Here is a 25613-nt window from a genome sequence, read left to right on the forward strand (position 1 = left end):
TGAGTGCATTTTGTTTGAAATTGGTTTTTTTAGGTAACTTTTGAGTGCATTTTGTTTGCGATTGTTTTTTTTTGAAGTCGGCTATTTTTTTTTCTTAAAATTTTTGTTTTATTTCACAATTTTTAGTGAATTTGAAGTTCAATTACAAATTTCCTTAATACATATAAAGACATAAATAAGACAAATAAAGAAAAGGACTTTCCTATTTGATATGTGTGTACTTCAATTCAAAAACTAATTTAGAATGCAGCAGATAACCACTTATCCTTTAAACAATGAAATAATTATCAAAATCGGTATACAAATTGAAAATTACCGAACTAATACATCGTAGCCTGCCTTTAATTTTGTCCAGCCGCGCGCCGCACTAGCATTTTTCGAATGCGCGTAGTTTTTAATTATTTAATATCTCCCAAACTATTGATCAGAATTACATAGTTTAAAAGCTAACGTAATCTGCATTTAATACTCTAGCCATCAAACATATTTATTTGGATAAGGATTCATATCGAATATAATATAATAGCGCCGTAAGCTTACGACGCTGTTTTTCGTGTGCATTTTAATCGAAGTTTGTTCACAATAACATGGTTTTTGTGAGACATCCATAGATGATAGATATATGCCACCGAAGACGTTTATTTAGCAAATTTAAGGATGTATAATTACTCCATACATCATTTTTATGTAAGTCATATAGTTTGACCTACGTAAGCCCAGAAAGCAAAATTGTGCTTTTCGTGTAGCATTTTTCGTTTCCGCGTAATTTTATTCTTACGATATCTCCTAAACTATTAGACAGAATGATATAGTTTCAATTGCAAATATAATCTACATTAAATTCTCTTGATAATGAACATGTTTATTTACATAAGGGTTAATACTGAACTCGAATAATAGCGTCGGAAATAGGGCATGAATTTAATTGATGTTTCTGAAGATAAAAATGGTTATTGTGAGAAAACTATAAAAGATAGATATATGCTATCGCGGACTTTTATTTAGCACATTTAAAGAGCTTCAATTCGCCATACATCATTTTTATGTAGGTCCTATAGTTTAGCCTACGTAAGCGCTGAAAGCAAAAATGTCCCTAATGTTCGCAACAAATTTTGAAGCTATATTCAAAATCTACTAGTCTTCTAGTTATTTTAAAAAAAAAAACAAAAAAATGGGACCCACCTGCAAGCACTTCCTTTCGATTAAAATATTTTTCATCAAAATCGGACCACCAGGGGCGGAGTTTCGCGGTAACACACATAAAAAAAAAAAAAAAAAAAAAAATACAGTCGAATTGATAACCTCCTTCTTTTTGAAGTCGGCTAAAAAGAAAGTTTACGAGCTAAAGAGTAGTTGACCTGAAGCACATTTAATGCTTGAGGTCGGTTAACAATGGTGGTACGTAAAGGGCCGCCTCGTATCCGTCTGCCCTAGAAAATAACGTCAATCGATATACATAGGTTCGATGGCCCTAACCGCATTATTTAGATAACAATCTCTACATTGCTGCGAGTCTAAGATTCTTTGACGTTTAGGTATTCCTATTGCCACTACACCGTACCATACTGGTATCGCGTACCATACCATACCGTACCATACTGGTATCACGTTTAATATTGTTTAGTGCAATTTGATCACTGTAAAGTAAAACACTAGTTACATTTCTTTTAAGTACTGTATACATTGTTTTTGACGAAATATTTGAATGAAAACCTGTCGTGTCAACCGTTGGTTATGAATATTCAAGGAACTTTTTCCACATAAGCAATCGTCAAATGTGACATCAAATATCATCCTAACAGGTTCGACTTCTTAATTCATGTTATTCGTAAAAACGATACCAAAATCTTTCATTAAACCAAAAATCAAAACACGATGGTACTTTTACTATAGTGAGATCAATAACACGATTGCTCATCGCGAGGAAACTCTGTTAGTTGGCAATTGCGAGCAGACTTTAGGACGCCGCGGGCCAATTATAGCGCGCATTAATACTACGCTTTATATCTGTACGGCTATTTTATTCCGAGTGAAATACGAGCAAGAGTGTCCATGCGGCTGGAATATAGCCAACAGTTGTTGCAGATCTAGTAGTGCACTAGATATATTTATTTATTTGAAGCGAGCTCATCGTCTGAAAATGGTGATTGTTATTAATTTTGGAAACGAGATTAAATTAAAGATATTTTGCTATTGAGGATTCCGTACACTTCTATGAATGCAAAGGGACTTTATGATTCTTCTGGGAAAGTTAGAGCCGCGCAATTTAACAACTCAACGAGTTATAATAGCTTTGTTATGAAATGCGGTTCGCTAGCGTTGTTCTAATTATGACTGAATAATTGACCCTTAACATCAATACTATTGTTTTAATTATTTTAAATAGAAGAATTACATAAATGGATCGATCCTCCTTTACACATAATATGATTAGGTATTTCGGAATGTGTAAAAAAAAATGTTTTCAAAATATAGGTATTTAAAAATGTAATAAATAACAAATGGATCGAGATTGATTGCAAGGATCAAAATTTTACTCAGCTATACTAAAATTAAAATTTTAATAAATTTGAATTCCACAACTAATAAATAATTATTAATATCAGATTCCGTCTAGTGAACAGTTATCATTGTTGGGAGCACTATCTGATCTAACTAGATTTACATTACACACAAGAGTCCTTCCTTCTCGGTCTGTTTTCGAATTGATTCGGAATGAGAGTTATCGGAATGTATTCAGAGAATAACACAGCTCTTAAACAATCTCCTTAACAACTAAAGCTGGATTAAAATTATAACTCGCTACAAAAACAGTTGAATTAACAAAAACGTAATCTATTTTATTCAAAGACAATAAGAGTTTATATAGAGCACAATAAGAAAAAGTAATTTTGATTACTGTCAAAAATGTAATTTAATGTGCTGAAGTAATGAATAATTGTGACTACGATAGTCATTTCACTTTTTTACGTTGATATCATCAATTCTAAGACCTTCGATCAAAAGACGAGTGACTAAACCTTGGCATATCCGTTTCTACCATATACGGTTGGTGTCGATCGTGGGCGCCTTCGAGCCGAGTTTGAGTTCAATTTGATATAGGTAGTCATGACGAAAACTGCTATAAAAATTTGTTTTAAATGTAATTTTTGAATAAAAACTGATCAGTCTTTCAATCTGGTCCGCTATTAGTAACCTTGCATTTTCACTGCAAAAACAATGTATAGAAACATTATTTTTTTATATCTGGTTAATTTCATTGCACTTGCAACCTGCTTTTTTACTTTTGTCATAAAATTTAAAAAATGTCTATTCATCATTATATTTTTAATATTTCAGAGAAACTTGTTTTAGCAAAAAATGCGCAGAACGCAAAAGTGAAAGCATGTCGAACTGGACCACCTGTGCCATAAGCCACGGAATTATGTTGTTTAGAGCGGAACTTATGTTGACTTTTATTTACTAACGGTAATTAAATAATATACATTTAATTATACAAATGTGTCAATTAAGTCTTAAAAAACACTCACATGGATCGTCTTTAAACCAGATATCTTAAAAAAACTGGCGTTTTATCGCATTTTTTAAGTAATGTCATTGTATTTTTGTAGATGTGCTTCTGCAGTGGAAACTCGTTTGTAATCTCATAATTGAATACAAAGCACTCTGACTTTACGTGCCCATTATTAAGCAATAAAGACTATAATAACGTTAAGAGCTTTACAGCAAAGTAGGCAACAATCGTTGATCACTTGCGTACTGAATCACTCATTTACGCACGAAGAGACAACGGTGATGTTTTTTGTTTGCTGTAAATTAGCGGAATATTGCTCTACTTCACACATTCTTTTTCCTTCTTTCTCTACGTGTGATACTTTTTTTTGCAAAAACAACATTCAATGGCAAATTTTAATGTTATGTTGTGTGGTATTTTTAATCCGTTTCTAAAATTTAAGGAACAATATACATAGAGAAAAAAACTTGAGAGGTGTCAAGGGACACCCGGATGGAACGAAGTTCCTTTCGATTAATTAGTGAAGGAACCAATGTTTATTCTATGAATAAAAAACTTGAATTCTTCACAAGAAGTACATTTTATTTCTATGAATTTTCGTTATATATTGTCACGTCGTTGCCATGGTGAAGTAGCGCTCATTCGTCGTTAACATACTTGCTATAACAAAAAGTGTCGTGACAACTTTTCGTAAGAATTTTTTCCGTCTAGCCCCCTTTCACAACGCGCGATAAGGAACTTCGTTCCAACTATTAGTTTTTTCCTTAAATAGTCCAAAGCCTTTAACAAATATTTTAAAACAACATTGACCGGAAATTAATAATTTATTTACAACATCAACTCTGACTATCTTTCTGTATCGAAATGAATTCGTCACGAGGCAAATCGTAATCCGAGTATTGCGATACAAAATGTCTGTACCATCCGTTACTATCCATTACTCTCTGCAATCGAGTACAGTTACGCTTATATCATACTATCGCTTCAATGGTTGTTATAACAAATGAAAACCGCCGCATATTCTTATTTATTATTATTTATCTATTTTTTATGTACCTACTTTAACCATTTTTTTTACCGTGTTTGGATGTGATTTTATTAATATTTTTAACTTTGCCTATTTGTCATTTTAGGACGTATAAAAATTGAGAACGTGTTGTTAAAAGCATGTTTGTGAACATTTCTTATCTAAAGAATTTAAATTGTTAAAGGCAGGAGAAACATAATGTTAGTTCTCGTGTTAAAAATAAAATTTCTACAGAAAGTGAATCTATGATTTGTATGATCGTAGTTCTTTTTCTTCCAATTACAAACCGTATTAGAAATATCGTTTAATAGTCTAGAATCTAACACGTTCGTGACTCTAATTTTTTTTACGTGTTAAACGATTTACACTTCAAATAGCATGCAATTGTGATCAATTGACGTGTCTGATTGCTTTCTCTACTTCTCGCCGTGAGTTTCCACTACCGAAACACATGTATGTAAAGTGCCATCTCTCTTATTTTCTTAGAGAAATACAGATAGCAAAATAACAATAAATTACTTAATTAAATAAACTGAAATAAATTAAACTTATTGCTACAATACAAGACAACCGAAACGTTCAGAAAAAACATCTTAATGAATTATATTTACACATTAACTTCGAGTAAAATATCTTGCTCTACATATTATCCATTCTCGAAACGACCAGAATATGTCGACGTCAAGATTGATTAGCTTTAATCGAGTTATTTATGTGTTTAAGAAATTATGTTAAGAAAGCTATTCATCCTTATTTAAATGCAAAGGAAATTACGTTTGTAAAAGAATAATGTACAAAAAAATATACACAACCTTAAGTTAATAACTTTACGTTACGTAACGTTAATAACAACTGTTAAACTTTGGTTCTTGTTCAAATTTTTAAATATTTTGTTTCTTCACAGATACGTGGATCGTGTAACATTGGCGTGGAAGGTGACCTAAACTTTTGGCAAGTATCTCGAAAGTTTTTATTAAAAATAAACATTCATTACTGCACCGGTAGAGCGATAGCTTGCGTCATCAAGTGGCTCTAACAAAAAACACAAGGAATGTTAACCACGTACTTCACATCCGTCCGGTTCGGGATAATCTCCTGTTTATGTATGCACGTAAATACAAAAGCGATGCGAATATTCATTAAAATTCATTTGTCGTTTTGTTTTATATTAACTGCAATTTGATCCTTTATAATAGCAGTAGAAACTGACGGTTATACATTTTTAATTTTTCGTCAGTCTTATCTTGCACTTATCTTAAAGTATCTTGCACTCCTTCTAGTTTATAGTACATTAGGCGACCTAGCTTTAGCCAAAAATCAACTGGGTATACTCGAAATACCACAGGAGACCAATTATTCCACAAAGTGATTGTACAAGACAGCTCACAAATCATGTTTTGTAAATATACATAATAAGTCAAACATAACCTTACACCTACATTATATTTGTAATCGTATACCTTCCACATGCGTCACGCAATCAATATCTGTCCACATTGATCGATTTTTCATAAACCAAGGTGACCACTCAAGCTTCAATAGATAGCTATTAATTCATTGTCTTTTACTTCCATTTGTAAAATTACTATTTAACGTAATGTATGAAGGTACGTATTATACCTACAATAGCTTTCAATGTTGATTTAAGCAAAATAAGCTATTCTCCTTATCGCCAAATGACTGTCAGTAACTTTATCTTAAAGAAATTTTAAACTTATAACTTAACAGTTTTTAACAACTTAATTGAGGATAAGAAAGAGTTCATAAGATAGGAATAAGACTTGTCTTAACCTTTTCTTTAACCATGAAAGTGCAGTTTTTATCAATGGCAATTTTTTGATGTCACGTAACTCATTAAGGTCAATGTACTTTCTTAAACGACTGAGGCCATTTATGCAACAGTTGCTCCGCGGTTCGTCCATATAAAATCGTTTTACTTTTTAATTTCATTCGTAATCGGACAAAAGCATTGAATCTAAATCTATCTGTAGAATAAAAATAATTATTTCGTCACGTTTTTATAAAGGATTGCTCGTAAAAGTGGTTTGTTTTGAAAATCTCTATCGGAGTGCAAGAGGAGGTTACGCAAGCGGGGTCGTTGACTGCGCGAGTACCCGCATTGGAGACGGTGCGCTGAAAGTTCTGCTTTTTTAATCACTATTTGCCTAATTTATGTTTTGACATTTTTTTCATAGTTCTTGAAGGAAAACGTACAACCGGCAACTGAAAATCTTTAAAATAGTGAAATGAAGCTCAGTAGATATTCAAATTTGTTAGAAGGTTGCACATGAATTGCCGTGCCGATAAGAGCGTCGGTGGCTCAGGGGTTTCAGCACTTGACTTGCAATCTGCAGGTCCTGGGTTCGAATCCCGCCATGTACCAATGTGTTTTTCGATTTTCGATTAACATATGTACATTTATCCGACGTTCTTACGGTGAAGGAAAACATCGTGATGCAACCTGCACATATCTGAGAAGAAATTCAATGATATGTGTGAAGTCAACCAACCCGCACTTGGCCAGCGTGGTTGACTATGGCCTAGTCACCCCTAACTTGGGGTAGGCTCCGAGCCCCTCAGTGGGGACTCATAGTGAGCTGATGATGATGATGATGATGATGACATGAATTGCCTACCTACGTGTAGGTGAGGATGTACCTAAAAAGGTTGATTCCTCTCCCCCGTCTAATTCTCTTTCATTAATGCTTTCATAGTTTTTAGATTAAATACAGATTTACCTAATACACAGGTATTACTTTCTATTCTATTCTAAAAGCGGCATTACTGTGTTCCTAGTTCGGCGATTTTTTTAAGGTGTGGTTTTCCCCGACTGCTGCGATCCTTTATGAGTTTGTTGAACTTAATCAGTACATTGTGCAATGCGATTGTAAAAGCTTCCTCAAATATCTATTTACTCCTGCCATTCTGGTTTTGGATACAATTTTTATGGATTTGTCGCCATAAGTTATCAATTGTTTAAATTGACAGTGCTACTGACTAATGGGATAACGTAGTCATTTTATAGCATGTTAGTACATTATAAATATACTAGCTGTCGCCCGCGACTCCGTCCGCGCGGAATAAAAAAAAAACTTAATAAGTAGCCTATGTGTTCTTCCAGACTATGTTCTACATCTGTACCAAATTTCACCAAGATCTGTTGAGCCGTTCCGGAGATACCTTCAAACAAACACCCATCTAAACATTCGCATTTATAATATTTTCAAGATTATTTAGTATATATGTCATGAAATTGACATTGAAAGAGGATATGTCCTCTTCCTATGTGTCCCCTCCTCTGTTAATAAAGGTAGGCAACGCATCTGCAATTGCAGACGTCTATGGGTCTCTTCGCTATTTAGGCGAAATCAGGTGACGGCTTACTCTTTTGCAACATTATGATAAAAAAAATGACAACGTAACGAAATATTAGTCTAGTTCCAACACAGCTTGAGAATTTTTTTTCAAGAACTCTGTAATATTCAATTCAAATCAAACAGAAAACAACTTGAGCAATATTAATGTTATTAAAAACGTTATGAAAGAATATATTTTCATACTCTATTATAATACAGAATGAGTAACGAGTTATGCAAATAAATATAGACATTATAAAATATACAGCGTATGTTTTCGCTCTATTTGGTACAAATTACACTTCTGAAAGGTACACGATTGGCAAGCCGACGTGAAGTACTCTGTTCTTGAGAGATTGATACAAGCACATTTAAAAAAACAGCTACAACCTCGGATAGTGTAAAAAAATTCAGTTTACAGCCGAATTACGTTGAAAAAAAATCTAACGAATGTACAATATGTACCTTTTCCCTCCATTCCGCTAACCATGCGAGAAACTTAATCAGTGCAACACTGGCTTTTATCAGAGGGTAATGCACTTTAATAGAATGAAAATTTTACGTATTAAAAACCAAATTGCCAATAGTCTAGTCGAATACGTAAGTTTAGTAATTAAGATCCTAAGTAATGAGCGGTTAATCTTATCGATGTTGTCGAGTCTAATGAAGGAGGGCAGCAAAGGAACTTTGCAGGTGCTTTTCCATTTACAGGACGCATGAAAACTTTAATTTCGATGGTTCACAATGTTTTATTATTGGAATTAGTAAAACTACGTCTGTCTACCTCGTTTATATTTTTTCGTATAAGGCTTTTGTATGAGCGTCCAAACAATTTCGTTAGAACAACTTTCACAATGTAAAAGGCACTTTTTTACTACCTTGTCCGGGGTTCGCAACAGTTAGTTTTGATTGCTTTTTCTACCAACCGTTTATCGATATTACGGTAATATTAGCTAGTGTTGCATAACCTGCCAGCCGCTGTAGTAGGGCCGGCAGTCGCAACCGGCGGACGGGCCATGCCGGTCTTGGCCCCTCGAAACGGGAATTTTTTTTCCTCGTAAAGGCCAAAAAATAATTTTTAAAGAATTAAAAACAATAAATTTGGAGTGGAATTGATGAAATCTTAATAGTGAGTGCTATTGTGGTAGAAAATTGTGTCATAACGATGAGGGCCGGTTTTAACTACACATGCAAAATATTTGCTTCCCAGCAAAACTAGTAGCAAATGAAAGCTTAAGGAAAGTTTTCGACATCCATAAAAAGTCGTGCCGAGAATTCCTATCAGACGTAATTCCGGTATAATCTCGCTTCGAATCCTGTTGTCTCGCTAAAGGAAAAGTTCACTGACCAAACAACTAACTTTATAAGAATTTCATAATTATATAAAAATATTGCGATAAATCTGTTTATTTTGTGTAAGAGGACCTTCAGACTTACGCAAATTGAAAGGAAGTATGTCGGTAATTTCGCTACGTATTAAAAACTGCTAGTGTTGTAATGCTCTAGTTCTGATAACAATAAGTTGACTAACGTGTTAAAATTCTTTTTGGAATCTAACTTTCTGATTTGTCATTGCTATTACGCTAATGATCTTACTATATATCAGACATCTTGAACAGTTGTATAAAACAAAAGACATTGCTGTGTAGAGAGCGTAAATGATACGTGGGTTTACTGTGAAAATTATTTTCATTTGGAAGTATATAATTATGATCGGTTTCGACGATGGGAATTATAAGAGGTATTAAATGTCCTAAGTCTGTTTGCGATATGCGATAGCGAAGCGTTTACAGCAGTACGGCTTCCGACTTCGACAGTTGGTGGACGCGACCAAAGAATTGAAGAAGACTAAGTGAAAATCAATGTAAATAGAAGTGAATCAATGGGAATTATTGTACACATTAATTATAAGAACACCTGTCTGAATTTTATAAACCTCCAGAGAATAATTAAATCAAATAAAAGAATGGCAATAAATAGATGTTACATGGATCGATTGGATTCATAAAATACGGTTTATGCATTTGTATTGCACTAAGAACGAATTGATTATGGAAATCAATACCGTTGGAATGAAAAATTAAAAAAAAAACACAAAAACTTTCGAGAACCTAAAGAAAATGTTAAAGTGGATTAAAACGGATTCATCTTTAACAGATTGGAGTTATAATAAACTTAAATAGCTTTAGAAGACGCTAATGAAATCAAGATGATACTTATCAAATGAATGATGGAGGATTAAAAGACATTGTAAGAACATATGGGTTATCTAGTGTTCCAAATGACGTCACTAGTGACATCAATGTCAGAAGTAGTTTTTGTGCTGCGAAGTGATCTCGACGTGGCCGGTGTACTGGAGACCTGGTGGCGAGGTCTGGTTCTGCTAGCGAGGTTCTTGATTACATTCTGTCGTTTGCTCAACCAAACATTGTATGGTACGTCACTTTTATAGTCAGATAACGTTGCATACTATGTCTTTTTCATTGTGAACTGTGACCTAAATGACTTGGCCGATTTTGAAAAATGAAGTAACATTAAAATCTTCTTGGTCAGATTATCAGTTTTGTATTTATATTTTATATGATTTGATGTAATAATTTAAATAAGTCTCTTCTATTTAGGTTTATTTCTTTGCACTCCTTACGTTGCGATTACATCGATCTGGAACACAAAATACATTTGTTAATACTAGTCTCTTTTCCTCTAATGAGATCAAATAATATTGTCAATCCTTTTATTACGATGCAGTACTAAAAATGTATAATGCACAGTCCTATTTAAAATGGTACAGTCTACAAAAATGTAATTATCAAGTTAGTAGTCTCACAAAATAAGATAAATATATTTATTAGGTCCTTACATATGAAATTGGCGTTTTTCGTACTGGCCACTTTAATCACGAATTTCTCCTCTTTGGTAAGGAATTCCAAATTCAAATTTGTACAGCTATAGACTCATGTATTTGTGGTTCGATGACCGTCATTCATTTGTTTTTTTTCTTCTGTTTTTTTTCTGTTTGCGTCACTCATTTTACAAAATGTTTCCATTTTTTCACTTAAAATATTGCATTATTTACGAGTACGAGTTCCGCCGTGGCACTAGTGCTGTGGAAACGACTCGAAGGGTGAATGATGTGTATGGCGGTCGTGTTGCAAAAGAAAACACAGTTCGTTTTTGGTTCCAACGTTTTCGTTCTGGAAATTTCGATCTGCAGAACAAGCCCCGTGGACGGCCTGAGACTCAAGTTGATAATGAAGAGTTGAAGGTTATTGTGGAAGCGGATCCATCGCAAACCACGTCCGAGTTAGCTGCAGGCTGCGATGTTAGTGATAAAACTGTTTTAATTAACTTGAAGCAAATTGGGAAGATAAAAAAGCTTGAAAGGTGGGTACCTCACGAATTGACTGAAGCAAACCGGCAAACCCGCGTCGACTGTTGCGTTACATTACTAAACCGGCACAATAATGAAGGTATTTTAAACCGAATCATTACCTGTGATGAAAAATGGGTTCTTTACGATAATCGGAAGCGCTCAGCGCAATGGTTGGATCCTGGCCAGCCAGCCAAATCCTGCCCCAAGCGAAAATTAACCCCAAAAAAGTTACTTGTAAGCGTTTGGTGGACTAGTGCCGGTATTGTTCATTACAGTTTTCTCAAATCTGGCCAGACTATTACGGTTGATGTCTATTGTCAGCAATTGCAAACCATGATGGAAAAGCTAGCGGCTAAACAACCTAGGCTGGTCAATCGCTCCACGCCACTGCTGCTTCACGACAACGCTAGACCACACACTGCGCAACAGACGGCTACTAAATTAGAAGAGCTTCAATTGGAAAGTCTAAGACATCCTCCGTACTCCCCGGACCTTGCTCCAACAGATTACCATTTTTTTCGAAATTTGGATAACTTCTTGCAAGGGAAAAAATTCAACTCCGATGGGGCAGTCCAAATCGCCTTCAAAGATTTTATTGATTCCCGTCTGACTGGTTTTTTTAGTAAAGGGATCAATGAACTACCTATGAGATGGCAAAAGTGCATATAAAATAATGGTTCATACTTTGATTAATTAAATATATTATATTAAAAAATATTCGACTTTTTGTTCCTCCCATACAAAACGCCAATTTCATATGTAAGGACCTAATATTTGAAGATCACGAGCTCGTGACGAACGTATTTACTGAACTACTTAACTATTTGCTTTTTACTATCCTTTTTAAATATGATTCAGAGCATACCGTATTATTTTCGAATCACGACATATAAGTGTAGTATAGTAATTAAATACAAGACGATCTGTTAGATACCTTATCGTATATTAACTTTATACAGATTACAAGTACTACTGAAAATGTATATCAATATAAATATCTAATAAAATGTGATACATCTACATTAAAATACAATCAACTACTTGTAAAATAGCTACCACTTTGGTCTAGGCATAACCTCGAATGGGTAAACCGAGAAAAATCTCTTGTGGGATGAATAGAAGCTAGCACAATTTGTCGGTTTCCGCGCAACTTCCTTCATAGTACAATCGCTTTGTGAAATATGTCTCCGTATTATTACAAGACACTAAATTAATGTAAAATTTATATACAATTTATATATTTTTTCTCAAACAATTTTTCTCAAATTAATAAATAATGTTGCTATTTCAGTCCATTTCAGTAAATATTAACGTTGTGTTTTCTTTATTTCCAGAGTTGAAGGCACCTGTGGCGGTCATGATGGCTCCCAGTGTGTTCCAAAGACCCCAAAAGTCCCCTCGCTCCTCGCCCGGCAACCTGCCTAGGAAATTACAAGTACGTATAATTCAACCTAAAAAAAATATAAAATTACTGTCAAAATATAAACTTTTTTGCTTCTCCACTGCAACTTATATTCCTCATGTCTGAGGGTCGCCACCAGCATCTCTTTCGTTTAAATGATGTATGATGAGATAGCTTAGTTGTTTTCCGCACCGGGTAGGCGAGTTAGGCCTAGCCTTTAACATAGGGTAGAATTGTGCTGAGGATAAGGTATAATAACTGTCAATAAATATTGAAGAGTATGTTATCTGTTTGCAGAACGGCACAGAATCAACGAGCCAGTCGGAGCCGACAGCAGACTCTAGTCCCGGCAACTCCATATCAGATGCAGAGAACTTCGAGTGTTACGGTGAAGCTGACGGTGATACACCTATTAATACGTGAGTTTAAACTTTTTGAGTGGAAATAAAGTATGGGGGGTGCTCGAGTCACACTATGTATCGTCATTGTTTCGAACAATCTTTTGTGATATTAATTTAAAACTGTTCAAGATTTACACGACTTGGAAACTAAGTTATTTCAGTCTCTATTTAGTGTAGCAAATTAACTGCCATCAATGTTTCATTTCCAAATCGAAACGTTCTGTCAAAATCAAAATGTGGGTGAGTAATTTTGATCAATCCAAGGCAACAAAGTCTTAGTAAATAACTTTTTATTTTACTAAAGCTATAAAAATATATCCTCTTTTGATGGGTACTTCTAAATGGACAAACAGGACATCGCTAGTAGTAAATATTACATAGTACTCTCATATCAAGCTTCCTTTATGCACTTTCTAAAATGACGAAAAACTCGTTACTTGACCACGTTCAGAAATGGAATTGCAAATTCTTATTCATGGCATTAGGAAGTGTATACTCAACAACAACATAACTCACGCCAACAACCCTGAGGGGTAGGCAGAGACGACGGACCTCTATTTAACGCGGTCCTGACACACTCTCAAGCTTCTTCAACGTTCTTACATCTACGCATACATGTAGGTCGGTTTCGAGTGCTCATTAAATCAATAGATATTTTGGTTCAATGATTATTATTTACTAACTTCATGAAGCCTAATTCTGCTAGCTTTGATTTGATGTATGTAGTGCGTTTCTGTATCATTACTATTTTTACCCCAGATGCAAAACAACGATGATTTTAATGATTATTTATCTAGCGGGTTTATAGCAGGAAGAAAATAAAAAAAGTTATTGTTATTCCCGTCTTCATAACAGTCAATGTACTGTTTAGCTTCCGCGTTTACGTGATGTTTAATGTGAGACATAACGTGTCTGGATTCCCTAAGAGGATGAATGTAGCTTTGTTAATGCCTTTGCTTGGTATTGTTTTTCTTTATAGGTTTCTACATATATTATGTTTAGTATTAGATAATACACCATACGTTTCATTGTGTATATAGTATTTGGCCAAAAGCGAAAATCGAAAGAGCACCTATAACATAATGAAACGTGTACCTATAAAATTTGTCATGTTTTATTCTCCGAAAACTCTTAAACTAACTTAGTTCATTGTTACAGATTAGAAAATGGTTCAAGGAGTCCAGCAAATCCTTTAAACCGACACTCATGGACGAGAACTAGCCTTAGACGGACTCCGCCCAGGTAAATTCTTACAAATTTTATGTAGGCTTTTTTATTTATTCAGGGGGCTTACAGAGGTAAAAAGAAGTTTAATTACTAATATCAACGTAAAGTTAAGACTTTAAAGGATAACTACAAGTAGTTTTAGGACAGGGATGGCGAACCAACGGCACGCGACACAATTTTCAGATTAAAAACTTATCAATTATTTTTACAAAACTGGCATGTTGACACGGAAAGTATCGCTATCCCTGTTCTAGAGTTTAACAAATGCTACACGCCTGATGTAAATGTAAAGGCAAATAATCTGAACTACATTTGCTAAGGCTCATAATATAGCAAAATAGATATTTAGGCATAGTTAATTGTGCCATGTAAATTATTAAAGGATAAAAAAATTCAAAAGATTAAAAAGTATAAAATGCTTTCTTAGATCTAACGCTTAAAGTTTCTTTATTTTGTTTATTGTTTGTGTTGTTTCATTAATAACTTAGTTTATTAGTTTTTGTTTATTTTGTTTTTGTTAATTATGTGTGTGTGTTTGTTTTGGTGCACGTAATTCCGCTTCTCACATTTGTGTTGTTTTTCGTAGCCATCAAGAGAACTTGCCGCATCGGAGATGGGGCTCCATGAGACAGTAAGCTTATCTTTTATCTTTTTTTAACTTTTATCCTTTTATTTACTAGCTCTTGTTACTTATATATGTTTTTTATGGTATTATAATTGAATTAAATTCGATTTCGTTCCTGACATAATCGTAACTGAAGAATACTGAAGAAATTTTCCTTGTGTGAAATTTGATTACTGACATTCTCTTATCTTGCATCCGTATTTAAAGTTCATAACATATTGTTTTTACAACACTCACCTAGATTCCATAACATTAACATAACAATTTTAGCATTCCATAATTCACTTTTACAATGTCTCACTTATGGAGGGTTTTAAGATAATGTTAAATTTGTATCATAAACAATTTTATGTCTACTATGTTATACTTGTATTTTAGTCAATTCCAGCTTAACAAAGACGTAGAACATGTTACAAAAATACTTAAATAAATGTTTTTGATTACATCGTCATTGGATTTTGAACCGTCTACTAATGACATACGTATCATTTTGTGATGCAAAATAAAGTATTTTAGTGCAAGTCTATTGTAAACAAAAACAATAGAGTGGACACTATTTTAAAATTGTCAATGAGTCATTGCATACTCAGATCGAGACATTGGCTTTTACTGTATAAATAACCTTTGTCAACTAGTCGTTAAAATTTCCAGCAGCTTTTGTTCTTTTTTACCGCTTAATTCCACTGCTGTAATATTTTTTCCACACGTTCTTATAGTTGACATCTCAACTCATCTGACCAAGACTTATATTTATATTTTAAGATACTTGAAAACGTAACTCTTTTCGTTCAACGTAAACAGTTACATCTCGAGAACTTATAAAATTGTACTTTCGTCGAATAGATCGATCTAGGAATTGTGTATAATCTGTAAAATTAATTTCTATAGTATTTAGTATTAATAAAGTAGGTGCAGTGTGATTGAATGAGACAGCAAATAAAACTAGGCTGAGAAAGTTTAGTTGAACAATTAGGTGTTTGCACGCATACTTTACTTTATAATAACACAACTATAGTGAAAACGGTAGTGCTTCGAGAATTACTGTACAGAGAAGGTATACTTAAAGTATATCGTAAGGCGAACAAATAGTCTACCGGGGATTGGTCTAGCGTTATTTTAAAGTATGTATGGACCTTAATGCAATAGATTTAACAGTTATAGACGTCAGCAACATCTGTTGCACGAATGGGCCGGCTCGCCCGGTGCAATACCACGATCACTCGGAATGCAAGCGTGAGCTAGGAATCATCCACGTTTCGTCTGATGAGATGGGATGGGTGAGGGAACTGGATTTGTTAGAGAAAGGGACGCACTGGAAGAGGAAATATTATCTTTCTGTGTCTCCTCCTTCATCGAAAGGTAGGCAACGCAAATGCAATTGAGGATGTCTTTGGGCAGTGGACGCTTCGCAATTTCGGCGTAATCATGTGGCCGCATGCACGTTTACCACCTTATAATATATTTAAAAAAAATAGCGCTGCTATGCTGCTTTGTCTCCCGATATTTTTTTAAATTAATCTAAGTTTTTCTTCACGTGTTAAAATGCGGATCCTTGTAACAGTTTTCGTTGTCTCTGACCTTACTTGAAAAACTGATATGAAATGTCGTGAATTGAGCCTAAGGTCTCTTAAATATATTAAATTTTTGTATCAAGGTTTGACACTATCAATTTCCGTTATAGCAGTTTAATTGGATATTTAATTTTAAATGCATATAAAAGCTAGAGTATTAGTTTAAAAAGTAATAGATTTAAAATTACATATAATACACTAGCTGTCGCCCGCGACTCCGTCCGCGCGCTATTAAAAAATATATAATAACTAGACTATGATCTACCTTTGTGCCAAATTTCATAGAGATCTGTTGAGCAGCTCTGGAGATACCTTCAAACAAACATCCATCCATCCAAACATTCGCATTTATAATATTAGTATGATTCACGGCCTTAACCTAGAATGTTAAAGCTTTTCCATATTAGATTCAGTTAAAATATTTTTTTACAGCGTGTTTACGAAATATCATTAAAAAAAAACATGTGGACATTCTAACTGGTTCAATCACAATAGGCGTTAAACGGAAAAGATTCCCCCGAGAAATTGTTACACTTGACTGCCGTCTCCACGCTTAGTTAACATCAGTCCGAAACATGGGCGAAAGCGTCACCAACACTTAACATTAATTAATATTATATGTTTCCTGTGTTGATAATATACGACAAAAGAATTCAATATAATTAATAAACTACAACTTCGTGAAACTGCCGCAAATAATGTTACTAAAATTATAAATGCGAATGTTTAGATGGATGGATGGATGTTTGTTTGAAGGTATCTGCGTAGCGGCTCATCGGATCTTGATGAAATTTGTCACAATTGCAATAGTCTGGAAGGACACAAAGGTTACTTATTAAGTCTTTTTTAATTCCGCGCGGACGGAATCGCGGGCGACAACTAGTAATTCATAATTTCAATATTTCTTTACCAAACTTTATATGTATTAATTAACTTTTTCACAGTATTTCATGCGTTATTCATCATCATCATCATCAGCTCACTATACGTCCCCACCGAGGAGCTCGGAGCCTACCCCAAGCTAGGGGTGAATAGGCCCATGCGTTATTAATTTCATGAAAAATTATGAAAATATTACTTATGTTATAATTCAATAACACCGGAAATTACATAAAGATCTTTATTAAAGCAATGGTAAACATATACTTCAGACAAATGATTAGTTTTACAATCATCTATTCATGTACATTAATATTATACAACCAGCTATTGTTATAAAAATGTAAATCATGCTATTATTATAATAACTATATTAGCATTTCGTTAGGTAAAACGAACATCTAACTTGTTATATTAATATTCTTATTTTGAAGTTAAAAACAAAAGAATATTAGGAATGGTAATAGACCAAAAAATTGTTCGTAGAATGAACAGCCGATAGGTGAAGAATGGCAGAATTACTGCTAACACTTTTATTAATATTATTTATTTAAAGAAAAATCATTTGATACAGACGTAAATTAATGGTTAAAAAAATAACTTATTACCAAAGTTTTAAAGACCAGTTAAATTGGCCGAGAAAAACTTGGTATCTGTATTCTCAAACAATCAGAAGTCACGCATTCAACTTTTTGTCACAACACCTTGAAGAACTCTTAAGAGCCGGATCGTGAGACCTACAAACAAACCAGTTAATGAGATCTATCGCTGAATACAATACAATACTGAAAACTTCAATAATTACGGACTATGTAATACTGGTTACCAAGAATCATCCATTAGTTACCATAAATGTTTATTGTTTAATCATTATAAACCTTATCTTTATGTGTTTTTGGTTGACAATTGAGAAGTATATGTTTAATTATGCAATTAATTGTGTCACTAGCAATTACCCAATCTGCTAATGGTCACGAAACAAGTAATGGTGTGTTTTGCTAAAGATGAAGTGGAAATAATCCCCTTATTGCATTATCTCATATCATTATCTGTATTGTAATTTCTGCAATTCATAATCTACTAGCATTAGCTATTAAAATATTCAATTGTTAAACTTTGAAAACAGACACCCAAGAATCTTTTTTTATTTATTTATTTGTAAGTTGGTGGTTGAAAGTCGAGTCATAATTACAAGTCGTGTCTTTAGTCTCTTCACATGCTTTGTATGAGGTTGAATTATTCACAGAAGTTACGGTGTCGCGAGTGGCTTAATAATTTAATAACGGCGCGTTTCGCACTCGGCTATTGTAGATGGTCAGCCACCGTCCGAATGGCTACTGGCTACAATGCGTCACTGACTGTCAGTTCCCCGCGGCCGTTCGCGCGTCACACATCGCACGCAACGCGTTGTCAAATTCGAATTTCGAATTCCATTTTTAAATAATTTTTTCTTTTTTTAAACATGTTTAAAATAGATGGCCAGATAGTGTTGTTCGGTAATTTAGGGATGTGAATCGATTTTATAATAGCGTCCGACTGTGACGGTAGATTTTTTTAGTACAAATCATTTTGTTTATCTTTAAAGCTGGAGCGAAACGGCGTACGAATGCATTACAGAAAGCGACCCTACAGGTTAGATATAAAGTAACTATTTCCCTTTTTCATGACATTATTTCGAGTTTTCTTTCATACCTATGTAAACATGCTATTCCTAAAACGCTATAAATTGAAATAAGTACTAAATTCCAGAAGAAAAATACAAAAAATAAGATACTTATGTTGTAGTAACAAACATAATCGACAAAGGGTCTTTTTGTCAAAAATTGTCAAAAATGTTACATTATTTTGATAAGAATGAAGGTACATTGAACTAGGACTACAAAGACAACAATGTAACCTTAACTAAAGTTATAATATGTTAGTTATTAGTATGCTCAAAGAATACTAATGTTTGATATCAATGGTTGACATCAGTAAACCATTGGCTCGATTAAAAAAAGCATCAAAACACGATATGCTCTGATAATTTTTTATTGTTTCAATGTGTAAATATCGCCTTTACTATGTATTTTCAGTACCTTTTTATTGTAATTATGTACTTTCACAGTAATAAATAAAGTATCACTATAATGGTCGCAATAGCACTTGAGGTGGTCGATTATTGATAACAATTTCTTTTATAAAAAAAATATAAGTCATTTTGGCAGTGGAATCTCACCTTAAGGATGTTTACTCGTAGAACAAAAATGCAAATATTCGACAAAACAATTTCCTGTTTTGAAATTTGAATAACACGAAGTCAGTCGTTCGATAATTCTTAATGGTTAAAGTTTGGCAAACTTTTAATTAAACTTTTAATTTGTAAATAGTAGTACATTTAGATGTTTGTAACAGCGTAAATAAACGTTATGTAAACTTCATACATCTCTTTAAAAATGAGGTCTATTCAATAGTTAACAAAATAGTCCAATAAAATAATCAAAGTACTTAAAATCTTTAGGTTAATTTTGTAATACTGTGCGATCATTACTGTAATGTAATAACTAAATATTACATTTCCAAGCCTTGCGGTTCCATTGAGAGGACGCTATGCGTCACAAATGACAAATAGACACGCTATTGGTTGTTTATTGTAGTATATTGTTTTTATTATAATTGGCCTCATTAAAATGTGTCACAAACACAATAGAACAGAAATGAAATTGTCTACTATTGCGATCTTTCATTTGTAAATGACATTCCTAAGAAATGTTGCCATCAAGATGAAGAAATGTCGACAATGTAAGTAGGTTGAGATTATGTATCTTAACATCACTCATAACAATAGTAAATAGTTTAACTGGCAGTTACTCGCGACTTCGTTAGTTCGCGAGTTTATTAGTTTTTGGGAATTAAAAAAAATGTGATAAAAAATATGTACCCGGGGACTTGGGAATATAGCTTCCCAACAGTGAAGTTTCTGAGCCTATTCAATGCAAGCAAACATTCAAATTTTTTTTATCTATATATATAAAAGAAAGTCGTGTTAGTTACACTATTTATAACTCAAAAACGGCTGAATCGATTTGACTGAAAATTGGTGGGCAGGTAGCTTAGAACCAGGAAACGGACATAGGATAATTTTTACCCCGTTTTCTATTTTTTATTCCGCGCGGACGGAGTCGCGGGTAAAAGCTAGTTTATAATATTAGAATAGATTAGGTCTGCAATGTAGTGGCCATTCAGCTTGGTGGGATGAATAAAAGATATATTGTAAAGCGTTTGGAACACTTCAATTCACAGCTGAAGAATAATTTGGATTAGTGATCACATTTTGCGTATTAACTTAATACGACTCATACGTTGTTAATCATTTCTGTAATATTAGCCCTTAAGGATATATAAACCAGAAATAGTAAAAAGATTGATGAAAAACCCTTCTACAGTGAAAATAATAAATTCTTCTTATTTTGTATTACCTACATATTACACATTAAATGTGATTATACTATAACTTTATTGCACGTATAAAATTTAAGTACAGTTCTACTATTAATATTTAATTAAATGTCCAAACTGCAGTGTCCAAATATTTGTTGTGTCGCGCAATACCACTGATTACTTTTGACAAACACATAGAAAAAAAAAATCTCTATGTAGACTAGCGCACATTTTCTTATTACGGTTTTTAACAAGTTCCTGTTTTCTTTATGTTGCGAGTGGTATAAGCTATCATCAATCATGACTATCATTTCTCGCACAATGCGCGCGGTTTTATTAACACATAACATTACTCGTCTTCCGTTACTTTGAATATAAAAAGACTTAACGTGGGTTTCTGAGACGAAAATATCCATTTAAAACATATTGTTTTGTCAAGGATAATGATAGGGATGAATTTTTTTTTATACAGAGATTTTGGACGTGGAAACCCACGGTTAGATACTCGGATAAATTGTAAATTAGTTTATTTGCTATATTGTTGATACTTGCCAAAAGGATACATATAAAATAATATTCAAATATATGAAAAATTATTATTATAGTCGGAACGGACGATCGAGTTGGATGAGCTACATAAAATAAAAAGTGCTGAAGGTAAATATACTACTCGAAAAAGAGTCATTTGAAAGCGAATTCAATTTAAAATTATTTAGGCGAATGTAAAAGAAACATAATGTTTCCTAGGTTTTGTATTTTAACATCTTGAGCACTAATTTATCGATATATCGAGTCACTAATAATAGCAAATTTGTTATCATACCATGGGATAAAGTAATAATTAACTTATTTCTTTTCTTACGCGAATATAACATCCAATTGGATCCGTAAAATTAATTTAAATTGTAAGAAATATCTGCAAATGATGTCCATTAAATACAACCCAGATATTCACACAAGTTCGACGATCTTTAAAAATAAACGCAAAAATTGTACGGATATTGTGCAATTGTTTCGTCATTTCACCAAATTACAGTTACGAAATAGCTTGCTACTTGTATGGGAACCACAATGTTATAGTTAGCGTGATGGTATGAATTATACCTGAGTCATAGTTATATGACATTGGAGGAGGATGAGGAAGGTTAAAGTAGGTTCAAATTTTCTTTAGGTTTAGGTTTAAAGAATTTATTCTCAAAAAGACAAACAAAAAGTCACTTATATGAGAACAATATAGCACACTATACATAATACAATACAATACTTTAGCAACTTCTAAACATACCGTCGAATGTGAACTCTCAAATTTTAATAGATTTAGGCTTCATGCAGCAAACAAAATGGTAGAAATGATTTATTATGTAGCGTACAACCCAAACTGCACGTGCACATGTAATAATTTTAAATAACCTTTACCGTTTACCAAGCTATGTTATTAAATGAAATATTGTACTGTTTCAGTCTAAATTAATCATCGATCTAGTGTATTCATAGATTCGCAAACTTTTTGCTGTCGCCTCCTTTGAAAATATTAACTTTCAATTCAAGGTTTCCGTATATTTCTGTTACATTTCTTCTTTTACTTACGAATCGACAACCATGGCGTGGTATTTATGCATGAATATTTTTGACAATTGCCATCGTATCGATAACGATAAAATTGTGCAGCGCTCCCTATTGGGCGTAAAGTACACCAAAAATTTAATACTAATTTTGACATAACAGACGACGATACGAAGGCGATTATCAAAAATATTCGTACTCGGCCCACAGTTCACATTTGTTCACTCCCACTGATTTCTTAGACAGTGTGTCTGGACCACTGATCTATAGGAACGCTGATCTAATGTATACATAAAGGAACGCTAATTTGTTAGTGTCGCTAGTCTGTCTGCGCAATCACTTTCTTACACAATGTCACGGCGCGCGCGCACCCATGTTTCATTTGTGCCGCTACCGATTTCTCCAGACCTCCCACAAAAATCTAGGCATTACAGACTAAATAGCATTGCTAAATTAGCAACAATTTTTTCCATAAATCCAGTTACGAAATTCAAGATAAATTGACTTTGGGATGGATTGATATGAGCACCAAAATGTTATAAAAATTAAAAGAAAGACCATCTAAAGTTCTTTTTCGAACTTTCTTAGGGTTCTATTTTTCGCAACTCCACGGCTAGCGTGTATTTTGCATAACATTATCTTTGTATCTTTTACAAAAAAAAAAATTGATGAACGAGTTGTAAATATATATTAACAGCAATTATTAAAGTACAATTTCTAAATATTTTCTCAATTCAATCTTTGTGAACATGTTATCGTTGTAACAAAGGCGCACGCAATTTGATTTAACGTGAAGATAAACGTTGAATTGCTTTCATAAAACTATAAAATATAATTAAAATTTTAACGGTCCTCAGTTGTAAACTAACTTCATCAGATTTTATGTTGCTAAAAATTTTTCGTTCTGAAATAGTTTTCCTTATAGTTTGATATATAGCGAAGGAAAACATTTATCGATTCGAATCTAGACATTTTACTAAATCTATCTATTCAAGTTGTCAGGTATTGCCATTGTAATTAATTGAGAATTTTCAAATCTATTTGTTTATTCTTGTCTTCAGATGAGATCAGATGAGGCTTTCTGAACTTCTTGGTAAAGCAAGCGACTACCGGAATTTGCCGAAATAAAAAGCGCTCGCTGCTCATTAACATCCGCGATCGTAGATGCGTTGCCTACCTTTAATCGACGGAGGAGGGGACGCACAGAATGAGAATATATCCCCTTCCTTTGTGTCTCGAGAGAACTCGGAAAAATTCGGCCTATGGCACGCATGTATTGTGTATTAACTAATCTTTTAACACCATTTCAAAGTCATAAATGGCTTCCTGTAAACTGTTACCTTAAATCATCCACTTTAACGACTTAGTTACTAGTCAATAATCCTAACCCAATTAAATCAAGCAGTCGGTATTGCCCTCCATACATTGTATACTCTAGACACGTACGGTCTAAACGGTCATTCCTAAGTGGCCCAACCTTCAGCTAATAAAGTTATCTTCGACCAGTCCTTGCTTATTAATTAAGTCTTGACCCAATGTAAGAATCACAACGTGACTGCTTCCATTCACTTGATACAAATGCATACTAAAACTAAAGTAAGAACATATGCCATTTAGTTTAAAGTACAAATAAATAAGAAATAAATGAACTACTTAAAATGACATCATAACAATAAGTTAAAAACTATCAGTTGGATTAAGGGCCTGATACAACAGTTGGATTAAGGGCCTGATACAACAGTTGGATTAAGGGCCTGATACAAAAGGCAGTTATTTTAGAAACCGCGCGCATAGTTAGGAGGTTCCTGTCTCTGTAGCCCTCACCACTGGTTGTTTGAGTAATGGGATTCCGCAGCCGGTGGTATACTATTTTTTATATAATATATTTTGTTAATTTTTTTTTTATAAAATGTATTATATAAATAATAAGATAATAAATGAATAAGAATAATAATAAGTTAAAAACTATAACGTAACAATTTATGCTTTCAACATGATTTTATTTAATGTCCAGTTTTTGCTTGCGCTAATTTTCACGTATGCAATCGTTTTTACATCTAAATCTACACTAAATGTATTCTTAGGACCCACTTAACTATTCTGAGTGCGACAGTAAATAACCCTGTTTGTTATAGGCGTATTATGCTGTAAAAAAAATACAATTACGCAACAGTCAAGTTACTAACAAGCCGCGCTAGTAATAAAATGTTCTAATTGTCCGCACTTTCATTGTACAATTGTTTCCTTCCTTATACACGAAAATTAACATTTGACGTTTTAAATTAAAAAAATACATCTCGCTAATAACTTTTTATGCAGTTACAATTTGCATGTTAACCAAAAATATAATACTTAATGTTCATATTAATGTTAATCGTAGGTTTCTGAGACCCAAATCACCGTTTAAAACATATTGTTATCTCAATGTTGTCATAGGGATGAAAATATGTTTTATAGAGAGATTTTAGTCACAGTAACCAACGGTGAATATTGGAACGAAGTTCCTTATCGCGCGTTGTGAAAGGGGGCTAGACGGAAAAAATTCTTACGAAAAGTTGTCACGACACTTTTTGCTATAGACGAATGAGCGCTACTTCACCATGGCAACGACGTGACAATATATAACGAAAATTCATAGAAATAAAATGTACTTCTTGTGAAGACTTAAGTTTTTTATTCATAGAATAAACATTGGTTCCTTCACTAATTAATTGAAAGGAACTTCGTTCCATCCGGGTGTCCCTTGACAACTCTCAAGTTTTTTATATTTGTTTACTTTCTGACAATATTATCTGAACCTGCCGGCGTAAGTCAAACTAAATTATCTAGCTCACTAGCGACCTTCTTTCAAAGTTCAAAAAGTGTCACAACGTCTTTTTGTACTAGGATAATCTAAAAATAATAAAGGTATAATTTAAAAGATAATTTATTGTAAAAACTCGAACCGGTAGGAACGGTTTTATTTTAATTCTTTATCGAAGGATGAATTCATTGTCAATTTAAATTTCTCATTCTCATATAAATTATTTTTGTTAAATTCCCAAGCTTACGTAACAATTACCAACATTCATTTTTGTTAACATTCTTAATAAGTATAATAAAATTATCTTCTTCATTTACAAATATTTTGTTACAGTTCAGGGAAGCGGCAAATTGGCTCCAATGTCTTAGCAAGGTAATTAATTATTTTTCTTATCAAAAAATTGAACGTTATATTAAGGCGCCATCTATATTTATTTTACTGTATCCATGTGT

The 25613-nt window shown here is 33.4% G+C and overlaps 1 protein-coding gene across 7 annotated transcripts in view; it reads left to right on the forward strand.

The window, feature by feature from the left end:
- Positions 1-25613, forward strand: part of LOC106707340 (rab11 family-interacting protein 4A) — a 73246-nt gene that overhangs the window by 16431 nt on the left and 31202 nt on the right. Inside the window, exons 2-7 of one of the 7 annotated variants that reach the window (XM_045680384.1) lie at positions 5446-5492; positions 12605-12705; positions 12970-13091; positions 14232-14315; positions 14887-14931; positions 25495-25533. In XM_045680384.1, coding sequence (XP_045536340.1) covers positions 12628-12705; positions 12970-13091; positions 14232-14315; positions 14887-14931; positions 25495-25533 — 368 coding nt within the window. In that variant the 5' untranslated portion in view covers positions 5446-5492; positions 12605-12627. Of the gene's footprint in view, positions 1-5445; positions 5493-10030; positions 10333-12604; positions 12706-12969; positions 13092-14231; positions 14316-14886; positions 14932-25494; positions 25534-25613 lie in introns of those variants that run through there. The other 6 variants (XM_045680385.1, XM_045680383.1, XM_045680381.1 and 3 more) reach the window with 6 other exon arrangements.

This window comes from Papilio machaon, chromosome 12 (genome assembly GCF_912999745.1).
Source record: "Papilio machaon chromosome 12, ilPapMach1.1, whole genome shotgun sequence".
NCBI classification, from domain to species: Eukaryota; Metazoa; Arthropoda; class Insecta; order Lepidoptera; family Papilionidae; genus Papilio; species Papilio machaon.